This window comes from Morus notabilis, unplaced genomic scaffold (genome assembly GCF_000414095.1).
Source record: "Morus notabilis unplaced genomic scaffold, ASM41409v2 Scaffold156, whole genome shotgun sequence".
NCBI lineage: Eukaryota > Viridiplantae > Streptophyta > Magnoliopsida > Rosales > Moraceae > Morus > Morus notabilis.
In genome coordinates, this window is record NW_010361538.1 from 10,578 (window position 1) to 30,042 (window position 19,465).

At 34.4% G+C, this 19,465-nt stretch overlaps 2 protein-coding genes across 2 annotated transcripts; both read right to left on the reverse strand.

Annotated features, from left to right (window-relative positions):
- Nucleotides 1–1,338: 1,338 nt before the first annotated feature.
- On the reverse strand, nt 1,339–11,390 carry LOC21406265 (UDP-glucuronic acid decarboxylase 2). Its single transcript, XM_010099956.2, has 7 exons — nt 10,884–11,390; nt 10,142–10,289; nt 9,385–9,464; nt 5,519–5,602; nt 5,328–5,402; nt 1,824–1,916; nt 1,339–1,619 (listed from the first exon to the last, which is right to left on the reverse strand). The coding sequence occupies exons 1-7, from the start codon at nt 11,388–11,390 to the stop codon at nt 1,395–1,397; spliced, it is 1,212 nt and encodes a 403-aa protein (XP_010098258.2). The 3' UTR covers nt 1,339–1,394.
- A 2,682-nt stretch (nt 11,391–14,072) lies between these two features.
- On the reverse strand, nt 14,073–18,765 carry LOC21406267 (protein pleiotropic regulatory locus 1). Its single transcript, XM_024166848.1, has 17 exons — nt 18,496–18,765; nt 18,344–18,368; nt 18,136–18,238; nt 17,925–18,003; nt 17,440–17,581; nt 17,072–17,164; nt 16,514–16,577; nt 16,284–16,369; nt 16,099–16,200; nt 15,914–15,997; nt 15,639–15,699; nt 15,489–15,555; nt 15,266–15,343; nt 14,953–15,017; nt 14,776–14,853; nt 14,186–14,667; nt 14,073–14,089 (listed from the first exon to the last, which is right to left on the reverse strand). Exons 1-16 carry the CDS (start codon nt 18,627–18,629, stop codon nt 14,495–14,497), a joined length of 1,434 nt encoding a protein of 477 aa, XP_024022616.1. The 5' UTR covers nt 18,630–18,765; the 3' UTR covers nt 14,073–14,089; nt 14,186–14,494.
- Nucleotides 18,766–19,465: the final 700 nt, after the last annotated feature.

Below are 19,465 nucleotides of genomic sequence, written 5' to 3' on the forward strand. Positions count from 1 at the left end.
GGGGAAAACTGAAAAATGACCGCAAACTTTTATAGTCTAGGAGACATGTCGTTTTCTCCTCAAACAAAAGAGAGACACGTCGTTTATTGAGTACCAAAACTGAACAACATGTCGTTTTATTAGCATAAACGACAGGAACAGGAGGAGGAAGATGGTATGTCATAATGTGTATTTTAATGTTGCTATTTTCAGCTTAAACGACAGAAGAATTTTAAATGTATTATGTCGTTTATTACTGCGAATTAGTAACGCCAAAAACACATGGACTACGATAATGACAGGAAGCTGTTGTATTATAAGTGATATGCCGTTTTATCAGCAAATTCATAATGTACACGATACGTCACTTTGTCTCGCATAAAGGACTAGTGGAAGACAGTATGTCGTTTTTTCAACGTAAACGATTGCTGAATTTTAAATGAATTAATAAATACGTCAAACTTTCACATTTTTTTTTTTATTATTACTTTTAAGGACGAGTGCTTTTCTCACTAAACGACACGAGAAGATGGGAGATATATGTGTGTGTGTATGTGTGTGTCTATATATAATATAATATGTATATGTATATATTCACACACTCACACACGACATGCACAACAAACTTCCATCATAGAAACGATATTTCATTGCATAGCGACAATAACAAAGGGATGTCGTTCTACAGTTCGTGAGAGAGCAAAATACTAATATGAGAGTAAACAAATTAAAAGACTTTTAACTTTAAAACAAAAACGACATATCCCGTTTTGGAGTTGTAACTCGTGAATCTTTAACTAGAATCGACTGGGAATTTTATATACTAAAGACAATCTTACTTTGAACTAGAATGAGATATCGTTTTTCGACACTTTTTTAGCTAGTGAACGGTATGTCGTTTTTTGTCAAACGACAAACAGCATGTTGTTTCCCCACTCAGATCAGATGACAGCAAAACTTGGCTTAGACAGCAGAATTGATTCTTGAAGTTTATTCTGTGCAGGTTTCAATTGGCTAAAGTTTGCATGTATTTTCCTTCTTCTTGTTGAATACAACATGTCTTTTCCATACATACCTCACAAGAATGAACGACATTGAGAACATAACACTAGTCTTTTGGAAAAGAAAAAAAATTCTGTAATATATAAGCAATGTACAACAAATACGAAAGAATTTATAACTCTACCACTTACAAATCATCTTTCCTTGGCCAAGTACTGAGGCCTGAGGGTGTTTTTTCTAAAGCAGCTGAAAATTGACCTTATTCCCAGATGAATTAACAAAAGAGGCCTAACATTGGACATAAGGAGATTCTTTCTTAGAAGTGATTTCTTTTTTATTCCACATTTATTTCTGCAGCTATATTGATCTCTTCACTAATTGTCCCTTAATAACATAATTAAAACAATATATGACTAAAATGTTTTAGAAGCAGCAGCAGCAGAGTCCTTTTCGTCGCCGAAAATGCGTTGTCGGAAGTCGGAAACCATAAGAGGCAGTCCTTTCCTGAGGGACACAACAGGCTCCCAGCCAAGTAGCTCCTTGGCCTTCGAAATGTCTGGCCTTCTTTTGTGGGGGTCATCCTCTGTGTTAGGCCTAAACTCTATCTTTGCATTAGGGTCTATAACTTCTTGCACTACCTGCACATACCAAGGTACAAAATTTTTAACTTTTTTTTTTTTTTTGGTTTATTCAAATCCAAACATTAATACAACAATGCAATACAAAACCAAAGAATATGGAATCCACATATGCAAATTTCATAGACCAAATATGTGTTTATAATATAGAAGGAAATACTATTTGTGTGCTTCAAGAAAAGTCAATCGTGTAATATTACTTACCTGAGCAAGTTCAAGCATGGTGAATTCACCGGGATTTCCAAGATTAAATGGCCCAACATGATCTCCTTCCATCAACCGGATTAGACCCTCAACCTATTTTTTTATTTAGAAAAGAACACATTACAATTATTCAATAATCATATTCATGTATACTATATATGTTATGTCAATATAGTGAACATATATAACTAATTAGACCGTTTCTAGTCCATCATAATTGATTGAATCTATCTCATAATGAGGAATCCAAACTAGCATCTCAAAAAGCTTTTAACAACATATTAAGAGGAAATTAATTAATAGTTGAACACCAATCTAAGAAGATCATGTTAGCATTACAAGAATGATTATAGACAAAATAAGCATCTTTATGATGGGATTACTGAAATAGGACATGTAGCATGTATATGTTGAAAAATTCCACAGAATGATATGTACAGACAAACATGTATAGAGACTATTTCCTAACAAACCACCTTCACTAGGCTTATATATATGAAAAGGCATTAATATATATCATTTTCCATATGACTCTACCAAATTCCAACCACCATAAGGATCACTTTGGAGATGATATTTTGGGGCTATACTAAAATGAATGTTTTAAAGTCCAAATTGAATACTAGTAGAGATGTACTAGTCATTATCCCCTTGGTCCAATTCAAGAACATTAGGTAGGTAGTGTTGTATCGTTATCAAAGTTGCCATGCATAAATATACTGGTAAATATTGCCAAAAAGTACTAGTACACCTGATTTTCGATGTTTTACTTTATTCATAGATCTAGATAATATTAATAATAACATAGCTAAGATTTGACACATTCACATCTCAATCAGAAGAGAGCTAGCCGCATATATACATACATAAATACATGCATACATACTTACATATATATTATATATATTATATGTATATAATATGCATTTTATGTATTTGTGTGTGTATATATTGTTGGGCTTGCCCGTTAGCTTGTTTTGTTGTTTGGGCCCAAAGTCCATTGGTTTCTCACATGATGAATTGCCGACCAAGACTTGCTATTACGTACGTTAGGCATATACAAATACATATATGCGTGAGTTGTAGAGGGCAGTCGGCAGCCGCATAAGTGAGATTTGATCTCTTTTGTTTTTTCTATTGATACAGTTTTCTCTATTTTATTTTGGTGTAGGAATATTTAGTCATAGAATTATTTCTTTAACAGTTAGGGTTTTTATTTTTGAGTTGAGAGATTTTGGGTGTATTCGGAATTTGAGTGGTAAGAAATATTTGACAAACTTTTGTAATCTCCTTTGGTTGTAGTAGAATTTCTCCGTTGTTTCTGTTGGTGGACGTAGGCTAAAAGTCGAACCACGTTATATTCTCGTGTCTCTTGGATTTTTCTGTTATTCATATTTTGTCTTGAATCCGTTTAATTTAACTTTTTGCACAACAACTCGTATCAGAGATTTGGTTTATTCATCAAATTATTTTGCGTTTCTGGCTTCTACAACGACGACGAGATATGAAATTACAAAATTCAACAGTAAGAATAAGCTTGAAAGTCTATATATGACTATGTCTCTCACCAATCAGCTCTATCTGAAACAACGTTTGTGCACTATTCAAATGTCAGAAAATTTTGGGATCACTTGTTCATGGTATTTGAGTTCGGGTCGGATGTCAGTTTTGACGTTTATTGATGACTATGATGGTGTGCAATTTAGTGAGAGTTATGGGTTCTACAAGAAGAAGTTAGTGAGACACCATACTATTTGGGATTTGCCACAACAGTTGTTAGTTGCAGAGAGTATAAATTCAACTCTCTTGGGGAAAGCTTGTTGTTTGCTTTCTAAGTTTGGTTTCACTGCTTGCTATTTGGTCAGATCTCCATCAACTACATTTAGATTGAAACTCCATTTGAGGTATGGTTTGGTTGCTCTGTTGATTTTATTTTGAGATTTGGTTATTATGTTTGTGCTCATGTGAATGATGGTAAGCTTGAGCGAAGGACAAAAACATTCTCAGGATTTGAATCCGGGGTGAATGGCTATTGGTTGTGGTTATTGTTGGGCCAAAGTCACCAAAGTTGATAATTAGAAGAGTTGATGATGCCATTCTATTTGAAGACATGGAGTTAGTAGTTGCAAATAAAGATCCCAGTATTCATGAGCAAGTGGAGCTTGACAATCTGGTTTGTTTTGCATTAGTTGCGATAAGTTCGATGATCAAGTTGGTTGCCCTTTGGAAGTTTAGGCGTCGCTTGGACTTATTTGGTGTTGCAAATTAGAATTAGCCCTACGGGATTTTGAAGAAGCTAAATGAGGAGTTCATTATTTGGGCTTGGCTTAATTTTCACCAAGGTGGAGATTGTTGGGCTTGTGGTTTAAATTAGAGGAAATTACAAAAACTAACCCTAAACACATCCTTCTTGAATTCTACCATTTTGTTGTGATAGGTTACCCCTTTGATAATAATCAATCAAATTATAAATAATAATTTGTCAAATTTTAGATAAAAATTTATTAAATTACATTCGCTACTGGCGACCAAAAACCCGCTGTCGTTGACATCTGTTAAATTATCGATAATAATCTGTCAAATTTCTTACTCTAAAAGGATAAAATTCAATAGATTAATATTGAGACTAAAAAATTATTAATGATACCATTTTAGGGATATTTATCAAAATGACCCCTTAATAGTAGGAAATAGGCCAATATAAAAAGTTTAAGAAAGTATATAGGCCAATTTTTAGTTATAAAAATTAATAGGCCATAACTTGTCAAATTATGGTTCATAACCAAATAAGTTATGGACAAATTTATGAAGTTATGGTTCATAACTAAATAAGTTATGGACAAACTTATCAAGTTATGGTTCATAACCAGATAAATTATAGACAATAACTTGTCAAGTTATGATTCATAACTAGACAAGTTATGGACAAAAATAATAATTTAGTCTATTTATTAACTTATGTAAACTATTAACATATTAATTTTAATTCATCTCAAATCTTCACTTATTTTTCTCTTTTTCCCATAAATTAAATCCGTTAGCTTGTTTTGTTGTTTGGGCCCAAAGCCCATTGGTTTCTCACATGATGAATTACCGACCAAGACTTGCTATTACGTGCCCTAGGCATATTCAAATACATATATGCGTGAGTTTTAGAAGGCAACCGCATAAGTGAGATTTGATCTCTTTTGTTATTCATACACAGTTTTCTCTCTTTTATTTTGGTATAAGAATATTTAGTCGTTGTTTATTTCTTTGACAGTTAGGGTTCATATTTTGAAGTGTATTTGAGATTTAGATGGTGAAAGATATTTGATAGGCTTTTATAATCTCTTTTAATTATAGTGAAATTTTTTCACCGTTTCTATTTGTGCACGTAATTTAAAAGTTAAATCACATTAAATTCTCGTCTCTTTAATTTTTCAATTATTCATATTTTGATTTAAATTCATTTAATTTAACGTTTAGCACAATATATATAATATAGATATGTATATAGATTACCAGGTCAGAAACGTATTGGAAACTCCTGGTTTGCTTCCCATCGCCATAAACAGTCAAGGGCTCTTTCCTTAATGCCTGTAGATGTAGTCTTAGATATAATTATATTGTCAAAAGGAAAACTAGAAGCCAGAAGAAAATAACATTCATTGAATGAGATAGAAAGGGGTGTAATTAATTAATTAATAATTAACCTGAGCCACGAAATTGCTGACAACACGACCGTCGTCGATGCACATACGGGGTCCATAAGTGTTGAAAATTCTAGCAATCCTCACCTGCAATTATTTTTAATTTATATATATATATGTGTGTTTTATACACAAAACTTTACACGTTTCTCAATATTTTTCCTCATATAATAATGTGTATTAATTATAGTAAGCTTTTACAGGCTGAGTTTAAAAGGTGGAATAAAGAGAATTTTGGTGATGTTAGCAAAATGGTCGAGGCTGTTGGGGGAAAAGTTGGGAAAAAAAAGTTTGGTTGGAGGATTTAAACTATGTGATTCGAATAATTTTTAATTTATGTGAGAGAAAAAATATTGTAGCGAATCACGAATCATGATTCGAATCAGGAAATGAATCCCTCCACCAAACATCATAAGTAAAAATATCTCTAAAAGGTTTTTCAGAGTTGCTCCATTGAATGTGGATCTTAGTCTTGAGGAAAAGTTAGCAAAAGATAGATATCCGGCTGCGAGAGGGAGATAGAAATACGAAGTTCTTTCATACGATAACTAAAATAAAAAGGGCTAAAGCTTTTATTGCTCATATATTGATTGATGGCGAGATAGTTTCCGATTCAGAGAGGGTGAAAACTCATATTGTCGAATACTACAGACAATTTTTTTCAAATTCTAGTGATACAAGGAATCTAGATTTGGTTTTTTTTTTTTTTTTATCAACTTTTATCCTTCCTAATCTCAACTCGGTTTTTTTGGCTTTACTACCTAAATCGGCTGAGAATTTTAATTGTATGGATAAAAAGGTTTTTGGTGGTTAAATGGTAATGTTGCTCTTAAAGTTGATATCAAGAAGGCTTTTTGACACTTTGAGATGGGATTTTCTTTTGGAGGTCCTGAAAGTTTTTGGGTTTTCTCTAGAGTTTGTTGGTTGGATTGAGAACATTTTGAACTCTTGTAGGATGTCTATTTTATTTAATGGCAGTCCAACTGGGTTTTTTTAGTTGTGGCCGTGGGGTGAGGCAGGGAGATCCTTTGTCTCCCCTTCTCTTTTTTGCATCGCTGAAAACGTTCACTTCGCTGATTCGAGTTTAAAATTTAAGTTTTCTTACAGTAAAAAGTTCTCACAAACAATCACATTTAACTTTTTTGCTATAGTAAAAAGCTTTCACATAAAGTCACATCTCAACTCGAATTCTAAACTCGAATCAGCGAAATGAACATGGTCTAAGTTTGAGCATGTCCTCTCTTGTACAGAGTGGCATTATTTCTCCAATTTTATCTCCTCGCAGTGGTTTTGCTCCTTATCATATTTTTTTATGCAGATGACTTTTTTATTTTTTGTAATGGTAATAGAAGATTTTTAAAGGCTATTTTGGTTTTTTTTTTTTTTGGAATTTTTTTGGTCAACTAATTAGCAAGGACAAGTCTTTGGTGTTTTTTGGTAAAGGTTTGGAGGCTCGAGCTGATTCCATTGCTGCTTTTCTTGGTATGAGTCGTGGCCAGCTACCTTTTTCCTATCTTGGAGTGCCTATTTTTCGAGGTATGCCAAGGAATTCTCATTTGAGACCTATCGTTGATAAGGTGGTAGCTAAGCTTTCTTCTTGGAAAGGAAAACTTCTTTCTTTTGCCGGCAGAATTGAGCTTGTGAGGAGTTCAATTTCTAGTATTCTTGTTCATTCCTTTTCGATTTATAAATGGCCGTCTTCTCTTATAGCTATGTTGGAAAGGAGTGAGAGGAATTTTATATGGACCGGTGATGTGAATAAAAGAAAACTTGTTTCTGTGGCTTGGAAAAATATTTGTTTACTTATGAGGAGGGTGGTTTCGGGGTTAGGAATTTGAGGATATATAGGGCGTGTTTGGAACTCGTTCCAAAATGATTTTATTTTTTGTATGAAAATGAAAATGAAAACGTTTTCAATCTCATATAGAAATTATTTTTGAAAATACGTTTGGTAATTTTATCAATAGATTATTTTCAGTGTAACAAAAACCCATTAATGTATCTCTTTCTCTCTCTGCTCAAGAGAGGAGAAAGCGAAAATAAAAAATAAAAAACGACTAAAAGTCGTTTTTCATTTCTCTCTTATTTTACATTAAACCAAAAAATTGTTTTCATTTCCATTTTTTATCTTTATTGCGCCAAACATCGTTTTGAAAACGTTTTCATTTTTTCTTCCTCAAAAAACGTGAAAAAACAAAAACGAGATCAATTCCAAACATGGCCATAATTTGTCCCTTTCTTAAAAAGCTTGTTTGGAATTTGATTCATGAAGAGGGGGATGGTTATGCTTTTCTCAGAAGTAGACATTTTCGGAACTGATTGGAGCCAAAATTGTCCTATTGTACGTCTTCTAGTTGGCCAGGTTTAAAGAGTTTGGTTGGTTCTCTTATTCTTGATTCTCTTGTGGTTCATTGGTAGCAGATCTACGCTTTCTTTTTGGTTTGATAATTGGTGTGGTGTTGTGTTAGCTGAAGCTATTGGAATTCCGGCACATCTGATATATTCTTTTAAGGCTTTGGTTAGTGATTTTGTAGTGGATGGTAAATGGAATGTACCAGATTTCTTTAAGGTTGCTTATCCATGATTGTTGGAGTTTGATTGATAAATGATAAGGTTGTTATTCCCTTAGATTTAGACGATAATCTGATTTGGTGTCTTTCTAGGTCCGGGGGTTGTTCTGCTAAGGATATATATGAAGTTTCTCGTGCTAGAGGCACTCCTACTAGTTGGGGTTGCAAAATCTGGGCACCATTTATTCCTCCTCGTTTCTCTTTTCTTGTTTGGAGAATGTTATATGAAAAGTTTCTCGTGGATGTTACTCAGGACTTTTGGTATTCAACTTGTTTCCTCTTGTAGTTTGTGTGGGAGGGCTGAGAAATCTATTATTCATCTTTTCTTGGAATGTCCTTACTCGTTTGATCTTTGGAATTGGATTATGCTGATCTTTCACTGTAAAGTTTCTTATAACGGTAGCATTGGTGATTTTTGGCATTATGTATTAAGAGTTAATTTTAGTCCTTTAGTCAAGAAATTTTGGCTTCTTACTTTTATGGCTGGTTGTTCGTTTTTTGGGATCTAAGGAATAGGGTGCGTTTTGAAGGGGCTAGTGGGAGTCCAAGTGCTGCTTCTACGTTTATTCTTAGCCATATCAGGTCGTCCAAGATTTTCAAGCTGGGTTATTCTTATAATTTCGCTTCTGAAATTCGTATTCTTAACAAGTTATATGTTTGTTAAAATTTTCCTAAAAGTCCAAAGATTCTCTCTTTTTATTGGATTCCTCCTCCTTTTGGGTGGGTGAAGGTCAACACTGATGGTTCAGCTAAGGAGTCCTTGGTCCGATTGCTTATGGAGGTATTTTCAGGAATGCTAGGGGGTTTGCTTGCGGTTGTTTTAGTGTCTTCCTTGGGAATGGTTTTGCCTTTGAAGTTGAATTGTGGACCGTGATCAATGCAATTTCTATTGCCTTTGAGAATGGTTGGCATAAATTGTGACTTGAGAGTGATTCCTCTGATCATTTATTTTTTGAGTTCTAAGTCTTTACAGATTCTCTAGAGTTCTAAGTCTTTGTAGATTCCCTGAAGGTTGCATAATGAGTGGAACATGGCTCTTTTTTTGTCCATGAGAATGGATTTTCGTTTTTATCATGTGTATCGTGAAACTAATGGGTGCACCGATAAGCTTGTTAATCTTGAAATTATTAATTGTAATAAGATGTGGTGGTCTCATTGTCCTAATTCTTTAGAGTACTGTGTATAGAGATTACATAAGTTTATCATTTTACAGATTTACTTGATTTTGAAATGGTTGTAGCTTTGTTTTATAGTAAGACAACAAAATATATATTTTTCTTAAAAAAAAAAATTTGTAACCTCAATGCCAAGGCCTCTGTGATAGTCCATGCTCAAGGTCTCAGCCGTGCGTTTTCCCTCATCGTAACAGCTCCTGACACCTAAAGCCAAAAAAAAAAAAAAAAATGACAATAAAGAAACCAACCATTAAAAATTTACGTGCTTATCCAAAATATATATGTATATATTTCTATATATTTATATTTAGTTTCACGTGAGATGCACTGTTATAAAATATCATCTAGATTCACATGGTACTCACAACTTATACACGTGTGAATTCTCTTATAGGGTCGTTTTAACGTTATGCTCAAAGCAACCTAAGAAGGCTAACATGAAAGTAAAAAGTGGTTACTTTTTGTTTGGTAGAAGAAGAAAAAAGTATTTTTTTTTTAATAAAAAAAAAGTGCACTTTATGTCTCCTAATATATTAAAAGGACTAAAACTAATTTCTCCCCATCATCCACTTATCCGTTCACTTTGTTGATTCGAGTTGAGATATGATTTTATGTGAGAACTTTTTACTGTAGCAAAAAAGTTAAATGTAACTGTTTTTTAGAATTTTTTATCAAATTCTAAACTCGAATCGGTGAAGTGAACGGGGCTTAAATTTTACTTTCTCTATTTATGGTCCACTTAATTTTCTCAAAAGGGCTAGATAACTTTCTGCATAAATAGAAACTCGAGCTCTGAATAGATAGACAAAGAAGCCTTAATAAAGACATTGTTGTATATAGAAAAGAAAGACGTATATGATGATGAGTAGTAAGTTAAGTACCAATGGGGTTAACATTGCCCCAGTAGGACTCGGATTGTGGGTGCTGCAAAGGGTCGCCGTACACCTCACTTGTGCTGGTCAGCAAGAACCTGGCTCCAACCCTCTTTGCCAATCCCAGCATGTTCAGTGTCCCCACCACATTCGTCTTGTATCAACGCACCCTAATTTGGTCAAGGTCCCACCAAACCAATATATATATATATATATCTACTTCACACGTATTAGATTTAAAGTACACAAGATACATACGTATATTTGCCTTTTGTACAACACTTACATACATAAATACATAGTACATACATACATAAAGTGTTTTTTATTTTAAAAAAAAGGAAACAGAAAATCATTTTGACATTATCCCTTCAACAATTGCATGCATGAAAAGGCATATATATATAGGACACGCATCATGATGAATATTCTATCATGGTGATCAAACAATTCATAAGATTCACAGAACTATCTAACAAAAATTGACACATCATACAAACAATTTTCAAAAAAATAAAATAAAAAAGAAACAAAACTCTAATTTTGTAATGTATTATCCTGTAACATATATCATTGCTCTATCAATCTAAATATATAGTAGCAAATTTATTTCAAAATAAAAATCTAACAAAATTTTTAACTTTCAAAAAGATTTTCTCTTGAAACAGACAAACAACAACAAAAGGTAAATAAATCAAATTAAAAAAAAAAACAACAAAAGAAATTAATTTAGAAAAGAAGAAAAGGATATGATGGTTTTGACGGGATTGAACTTGTAATGCACAGGGGAGGCAGGGCAAGCCAAGTGGTAGATCTGGTCAACCTCCAGCAGTATCGGCTCAACGACGTCGTGTCGTATCAGCTCAAACCTCGGATTTCCAAAGTGGTGCACCAGATTATCCTTCCTTCCCGTGAAGAAATTATCAACGACGATCACGCTGTGTCCTCTCGCGATCAGACGGTCCACGAGATGGCTCCCCACGAACCCGGCCCCACCGGTGACCACGATCCTCAGCGTCTTGCTCCTCACCCCCAACGGCACTTTCCCGCCCGCCCTCATTAACGGCCCAACATCATCGCCGTGGGCCTCGTAGAGGACCCTCCTCGTCGGGAGGTTGGGCTCGGGTTGGGCCTGATGGGCCGAGGACGGACGGCGGTGGAAGGTGAAGGTGTAGCTGTAGGTGGCGGTGGCGATCGCCACGCCAATAACGATGAATAACAGGCGGTGAATAATAAGGCTGAAGTTATTGTTATTCATTTTTTTTTTTTTTTAGGGGCGGGTGGGGGCTTTGAATTTGATTATCAGTTTTGTCGCTGATTTTAAAAAAGGATTGAGGTTTGGAAAACTTCTAACTGAAAAAGAAGAGGAAACTTTGGGAAGAGAGAAAGCAAAGGACAAAGATGTTATTTTTGTGTGGGATTAGAGGAAGGGGTGAGGAGTTTCGTGCATGAAATATGGCCATATAATCGCTCCAAGGGCGCGTGGCTTTTGCATGTTTTTTCGTATATATATATATATATATATATATATATATATTTTTTGTAACTTATATACGAATACAAATACAAACTTTGATTCTTCAATATATATATATACACACACACACGCACACACAAACTATGAACTTCTTTTAAACTTGCCACTTGCTTTATGTATTTGGCAACAACAGACGTTGAAACGTATAGATATGAATTATAATAATAAAGGTTTCGTTCATTTTACCGTTTTGAGTTTAGAATTCGAGTTTTCTTACAGTAAAAAACTCTCATAAACAATTACATTTAACTTTTTTATTACAGTAAAAAATTTTCACATAAAATCATATTTTAACTTGAATTAAAAATTCAAATCAATAAATTAAACGAGCTCTCACAAGACTATGCATAGTATAATATAGCTTAGACTGGACACATAACCTTGCATCTGTTGACTATTATACCCTTGGGAGTTTGAAGAAAGATTAGTGGGGAGATTAGGGGAAGTAATGATTCTGTGGAGGGTGGATACTGAAATTCATATTATAACGTGCTATTGGTACATATTATATTCTGGAACCATCCAAAAGAAGGGAAGAAAAAATTGTATTCTAAAATACTTGCAGAGTTGAAAAGAACTTTGATGCACCACCTAGACAAATACGATCTGCGGCAACTAGAAACACGGGAAGGTCATATCTTGGCTAATCTAATTTAATTGAGGAGACGTTTAGTTCATGGATTAGAATTATTTTCGATTTACGTATATTTTTTATGAGAGAAAATATTGTAGCGAATCATGAACCACGATTCAAATCATGGTATGAATCCCCTTACCAAATTTCTCCTCAATGATTGATGACTAATTGAAATTGAATGGTTTTTTAATAGTACACTGGCAAGTTGACACGTCATAATTAGATTTATATTATGAACATGGTTACGAAGGTAGCACCATTATTAATAAAAAGTAAGCTTTATTTATAGGTCTTATGGGACCTATTTTTTATTAATAAGTAGTGTTAAGCACAGTTGTTGCTCTACAACATTGCTCTATATCATGCAATTATCTCAAAGGTGAATTTATGTATTGTTCAAACTTCAAAGCAATAGAGGCCTATTTTGGATGAGCCACTTTTTAGTTTTGAAGAAAATATCAACAAGGAGCAAAAGGGAGAAATACCCATTGATTTAGCAGCGAAAAGAATGTGATGCTATACTGTGTTAATCGGAGGAGAATAAGAAAAGGTTAAGGCCATGTTTGGTTCGACAATTCGAATTGTGGTGATTCGAACTGAAAATCTAAACTGAAGTGATCTAAACTAATATTTGTATATATAAATAAATTGTAATTTGAATTAAAAATAAAATCCAAATTATATTTAGATAGCGTTCAAAACAGGTATTAGAGTTTTGCAACAAATATTATAAAATTTCATTGTAAATAACATTTTTAAATATGTAATATGTATGAAGATTTGTTCTTTTCTCCATATCAACACGGAAAAAAGAATCATTTCAATTGGTGTTGAAATGAATTTCAACATTTCTTTATGTACGATAGGCTTAGTTCGTTTCGTTCGTTCGAGTTAAGACTTTGAATTAAAAAGTGATTTTATGTGAGAGAAAACACTGTAGTTGAAAAAGTTAAAATTTTTTTATAAGAGAAAACACTATAATAAAAATTTGAGTTGTGATTCAAACTAAAGAAAAGAACAGAGCCTTCAAATTGAATTATTTAATTTAAATTATTGAACCAAACATGGCTAAAACATCAAATCATCGGGTTTGGTATTGGCATTAACGATGCAAGAGATGTTGGGCTTGTTCATTTGCATTTTTTGAGTTAAAGTGACTTGAGTTCATATCTTAATTTGAGTTAAAGTGTATTTGAGTATGGTTCGAGTTGAGACTCTAATTTGAGTTTGTGTTTAGATGTGCACATTTAGAGTTATGATTTGAATTGAGAATCTATTTAAGTTTATTTTTGAGTAAGTCCAAACTTGAATTTGTATTTAGATAGTATTTTAATAAAAACTTAATGGTGATGGAAAATTTTAATAAGGTATATATATGAAATTTTATTCGTCTCTTCGTTGTGAATGCATAGAAAAAAATCATCTCAATCAGAATTAAAACGAAAAAATTATGACGTTTTTAAGAATAGAAAAATATTATTCATTAACTGGAGTTTGAGTTTAAGAACTTGAGTTAAAGAGAAAGCTTAAACTCAAATTTTAACCCCGAACTCAAGTTCAAACTCAAATTTTACAAAAAAAATATAAACTTAAATAAAATTATAACTTGAGTTCAAATTTTTTTTGAGTTTAGATGTCTGTTGAATCCCAGAATTCATCTCATGAAGACACTAATAAAATAGTCCATTTGTTGGCAGCAAACTAAATAATAAATATTATGGCATTTGGCAAACAGAGCACGTCGATGGCTGGATATGTGGACTACTTGTTGGACCACCGTCTCCTAAGGCCATGTGAAGGCATGTTTATATGTTGCTGAAGAACCTTTTGACTCGACCGTTAATATAAAATTGCAAGCAAAAGATTAAAAGTAACTGACCGGTTTTGTAGTTTAGTGTTCACAAGCATCGGCAATTTGGGAACAGAACTGCCTTTCGCAATTGTCAAAGATACGTCCTTTAGCTTTTATCAAAGACACTTTAATCTTTTCTCTAATCAAAGAAAAAAATTAAAGATTAAAAATAACAACAACAACAAAAAAGAAAGTTGACTTCTACAGGGTACATCTTCAAAATATACTCTAAACAAAATGCACAAAACTGCCTCGCTCTGCCAAATACCAAGAAGGAAAAAAAAAAAAAAGTATATTGTTACATTACCAAATGAGAACAGGAACTAAGGATTAACTCTAATAACGACGGATATCTTTAGGAGGCCTAAAGTTGAGGGGATGAGTTTCTTCAGTGGCAGTTTCGTCTTCTTTCCACATTTTGATCGTCTTGTCGGCTTCACAAGTAACAAGTCTAGAACCAGTGATGTCGTAGGAAGCAGCGTATATACCAGCTTCACTATCCAGTGAGCCTATAATAACAAAATTTCCAGGGTCAGGCTTTACCCTGCACTTGAACCCCGATTAAGAAAAAGAAATGAACAAAATTTTAACTTCAAGAAAATCAGGTTAAACATTACCAGGCTGTACAATTGTTTGGGCTTGCTGGAAATTATGACCACTCTTCCAATCCCAGAACCACAGACTCCCATTGTCACCTTTAATAAGATAAGAGGCAGAAAATTAAATATTGCCTTTTGCTATATCGCAGATTCTTCTGTTTAGTACCAAAATGTAAAGTTACAATCAATCCTTACCTCCTGTGACCAGGACGCCTTCCTCGTTGACGGCCATTGCATTGATTATAGTTCTTTGTTGGGAGCTGTAAGAAATTACCAACAGTATTGCAGGGTTACATTTATTATTTATTAGCAAAAGTTTACCAAAAAAACAAATAAATAATTACACTTTTTTTTTTTTTGGAACAAGGTATATAATCATCCAATACGTAATAAAGGGTAAAAGGAACACTGCATCTAAGTTTCAGAAACCACTTTTCATTAAAAAGAAACAAAAAAAGTTTCAGAAACCACATCTGAATGAATAAATAATGGCTTTTGGGTTACTCACAGCATGTTGTGTAGAAATTCCCCTTTTGGAAGATTAAATTTCTTAATGTTGTCAGCTGACGCAGAAGCAAAGCAATTCCTGGAAGAATTAACATCCAAAATAAATACATAAAATAAGGAAAACTAACAACAAAAGTTTAAAACAAGGATAATGTAATCTACACCAGCTCACTCTTCACTCCACAATATATAAGACGTAATAGATGACATCTTCAGGCACCTACTCTTTAGGATGCATTGCCATTGCTCGCACTGACTTCTTGTGGTGTGTGAGAGTCGTCATAGTTTTTCCTGAAAGCCAGAAAATAGTGATGTTAAAAAGAGAGATACAACAGTTGAAAATGGGAATAAGTTGGCGTAAAAACGCGAATTACCATATCTAAGGTCCCAGAATTTAATGGTTGAGTCATGAGATCCCGTTACAACTTGAGGATCCTGGAGAATGAGAAACAACGTCAGCTTACCCATCATTAATACCATAGAAAATTAATAAAAACCAAAACATAAAGAGAAACGGCTTCATCATTATGGTTGCATCTTCAATTGAATACAGATTGCCTTAATATTCTTGAGATGATATCAGCAATGGGTCATTAGTAGAATCAATTGCCAAAGAAAACAAAATAAAAAGAGGAGCAGATCTGCGTACAGTTGGCCGAGTAAAAACTGAGCAAACTGAGTTCTCGTGCCCAGACAGTGCAAAAATTTGCGTCTTGGTACGAATATCCCAGACCTGAAAATAGAGAATGGATCAAATCATAGGAAATCTAATGGACAATTCAGCAACAAAAGAAACAAAAATTATAACTCCGTTTATGCTCATAAATCGCTTACCCGGCAGACAGAATCACGTCCCCCAGTAAGCAGAACGTCGAGGGTAGGATGAAGAGCCAAGCAGTAAACACCACTCAAATGTCCATGATAAGAACGAATAGCCTAAAAAGCAATTTTTTTAAATTTGCGGTATGGACAAAAATTACTAGTAAAATGCAAAAAGCTTTCCAGGAGCTCGTTCTCACCTTGTTCTGTTCAAGGTCCCAGCATTTAACTTGTTTGTCATCACCAGCAGAAAACATATATGTATGTCTGTTGCTGACAGCAAGGCCTATAAATAAGAAAGAATTGTAAATGATTAACTACCGATTCAAATGTTTCCTGCTGTTCTAACAAAACAATACTGATTCAATTGCACACAACATAGTTATTAATATCAGTTCATGCCACCAATGATAATTCATAAAGAACTAACCTCTTATTTGTTCAATGTGTCCTGTAAGTGTAAGCTTTAGCCTTCCACTTCCTACATCCCATATCTGATCAACCAAAATTCAAAGAACGACTCAAACGCTCAGAATACAACAAAAGAAAATAGAACCCAAACTGTATAAGGTTGTGAACACGCACGCGCGCGTGTGTGTGTTTTGTGTGAGAGAGAGAGAGCAAGCGTGTTAAGGGGAATACAGAAAGAAAAAGAGATCATAACGAAATTGACTTTATCTCTCATTTCATGATATTCACATTGAAATTTCAGAAAAATATTCTCTAAAAATAAGTAATCCATGAAATTGCAGGATACTGTTGACAAGGGATTTAATTGGTTATTTAAGATTTTACAAATTATGTAAATTCTCAGCTAAATTTTGCCCAACTTTTTTAACCATCTCTTCCAACATGTAATGGCTTGATTATTCTATACGGACCACAATGTAAAACATATAAAAGCCCAGGAAGAGGCAGTTGGGTAGTGAATCTAAACAATACAGTGACAGTAAAAAATATTAAGACAAAATATAGTGAACCACGATACCTTTATTGTCCGGTCAGCAGAGCCAGTACAAAACCATGTATTACTGGGGTCAAACGCGACAGATCTCACCCATCCCAAGTGGCCACTAATCACCTGCACAATTAAGTTGACAATGTCATAAAGAAGTAGAAAAATATAAGGAATGAAGCTGGCATCAAAAGACATGCAGTAACAATTAACCCTAATAAGGTTTCATCAAGGAACATATAAATTATCTGCACAATTTACCAAAAGAACTAAGAAGTTTAAAGTAAAAGATACCAATAACTGTAAAGCATAAGACATGTATCTAATCTGGCCATGATGGTAAACAGTTACACAGTATTGTCCTTGACGCACACTTGAGAACAAATCACTATAATTCTCACCCTATAGTTCTTCCATGGAGGACGCCATACAGGGCGAGGCCATTTGCTTGGGATTCTCTCCATTATAGCAGAAGTCGATAACCTTTCCGATCCTCTGGCAGATATGATATCAGTGCTCTTCCCTGAAACTCCTACGTCATTCCTGGCCAAAAGACGAGCATAAACATCATCAATTCTCCTACATCCGGAAAAAATAAATAAATAAAAAATCTCTGTATAATACATAACAATGCTCAAGGCATCAAACTAAGAAGCATGAATTATCAGCGCCATAAGCTTGATAGCAAATGACGTATTCACCAAAGGCCTTTGAAGTCAAGCCGTCTGCAACATCTCCATCGTTTTCAAAAGTAGAACGTCATGAATGCAAATTAGGCTGAAGGGACTTATAAAGGTTAATTTTTGCGCCCATAAACAACTACTACAACTATTTCATTATGAAACATAAATATAAACAACATAAAAATAAACGAGAAAGTATTTACGGTGGTTTTGGCACAGATGGACCAACAACCAAAGCATTTTGAGCTCCGCCTGTTTGCGCATCCCTAGAACCCTCGGAACCTGCAAAATCCCAAAAATCATCCAATTATTCAATTAAAGTCCACAAAGAACAAATCCTCCATTATTCAATTGTTTCTCAGGGTAAACTAATACAATCGCGGCCATTTATGGCGGAAACGACATAAAAAGTACCTGGAAGGGCAAGCGCATTGGAAGGAACCAAAGGCTGAGGAGCCGAATTAGCTTGGCGATGAGGTTGACTAGTAGTTTTGATTCCTCCATACTCTACATTTACCTGAAATAAGGTTCAAAATTTAAATTCTCATCAGCGAAATCACCACCGCCATATCCGCCTAAAAACCTAACAATCGTAAAATACCAAAGTATTCAGTCGACTAACCTTGTGACTGATGCGAAGCTTCTTACTGTAAACAAAAACCGAAAAAAGTACAAATTTATATCAAATCAAATAAAATAAAAAACTATGAGACTTGAAAACTTAGAAAACGTCGATGGAAAAAGAAAAAGGAATCTAGAGAGAGAAAGTGAAACCTTTCAGGATCGGGAGGAGCGAGGCGGCCATGGGCGGGGCAGAAAAGGTCGAGAGTTCGCTTGAGCGACTTGAAGCTGAGTTTCTTGAGGGACTGTGGCTCCACTGGCTCCATCTCCAGGGTGGGCCCCGGCATCTCCTTCTTCTTGGAACTTCTTCTTCTTCTTCTTCTTCGAAGTTACAGAATTACAGTCTGAGAAATCCCCAATGTTAGGGTTTTAGGGCAAATCAGTCGCTTTTCTTTCTCCCTCCAAGCCAAGAGAGACGATCGAGAGAAGCCGAAATCGGCCTCGGATCCTCTGTCCCCGTTTTACGAGTTTCGGTTTACTCGGTCGAGCTTTTTGGGCCCTATCTGTGGCCCAAAGTATGTAGACTGGGCTTTCAGCCGAGATAAATTGTTTCACGAGTTTTGGGATTGTTATCGTTTTCTTGGTATTGCTGGTGTTCTCTTGAATTATGTCGTTGTTTATTATGTTGTCGTTTTATACCGAAGTCTTCGTTCTTGTTAGTATCTTAAAAAAAAAAAAAAAATGACGCGTCTTTCTTTGAAATTATGTTTTTTATTCTTGGTTTTTTCTTTCTCTGAATTCTATTATACCATAATTGAATTATATACTGATGTCGTTTTCATTGGTGAGTCGTTTTTTATTTTTTGATTTATTTGTTGTCGTTTCCTGAAGATGTTAGCTCTTAGTTTTTGTCGTTTTGAAGTTTTTTTTTCCTGCTATTAAATTATTGTTGTTTTCTTTTGACGTTGTTTGAATAGTTGTAGTTGCATTGTTGTTTTTGCAAAGCAAGCAGTTTGGGAATTTCCATCGACCAGAACAGTGCTCGCGGATTTCCATAATTCCATCTATTCCCATCATCTTGGCCAAGCAGAAACAGTGGTGATCTATTCACGATCTTGACCCTTTCATCGTCGGTAAATTATATCAGACTTGGCTGAGGTGGTGTGTGTATATATATATATAT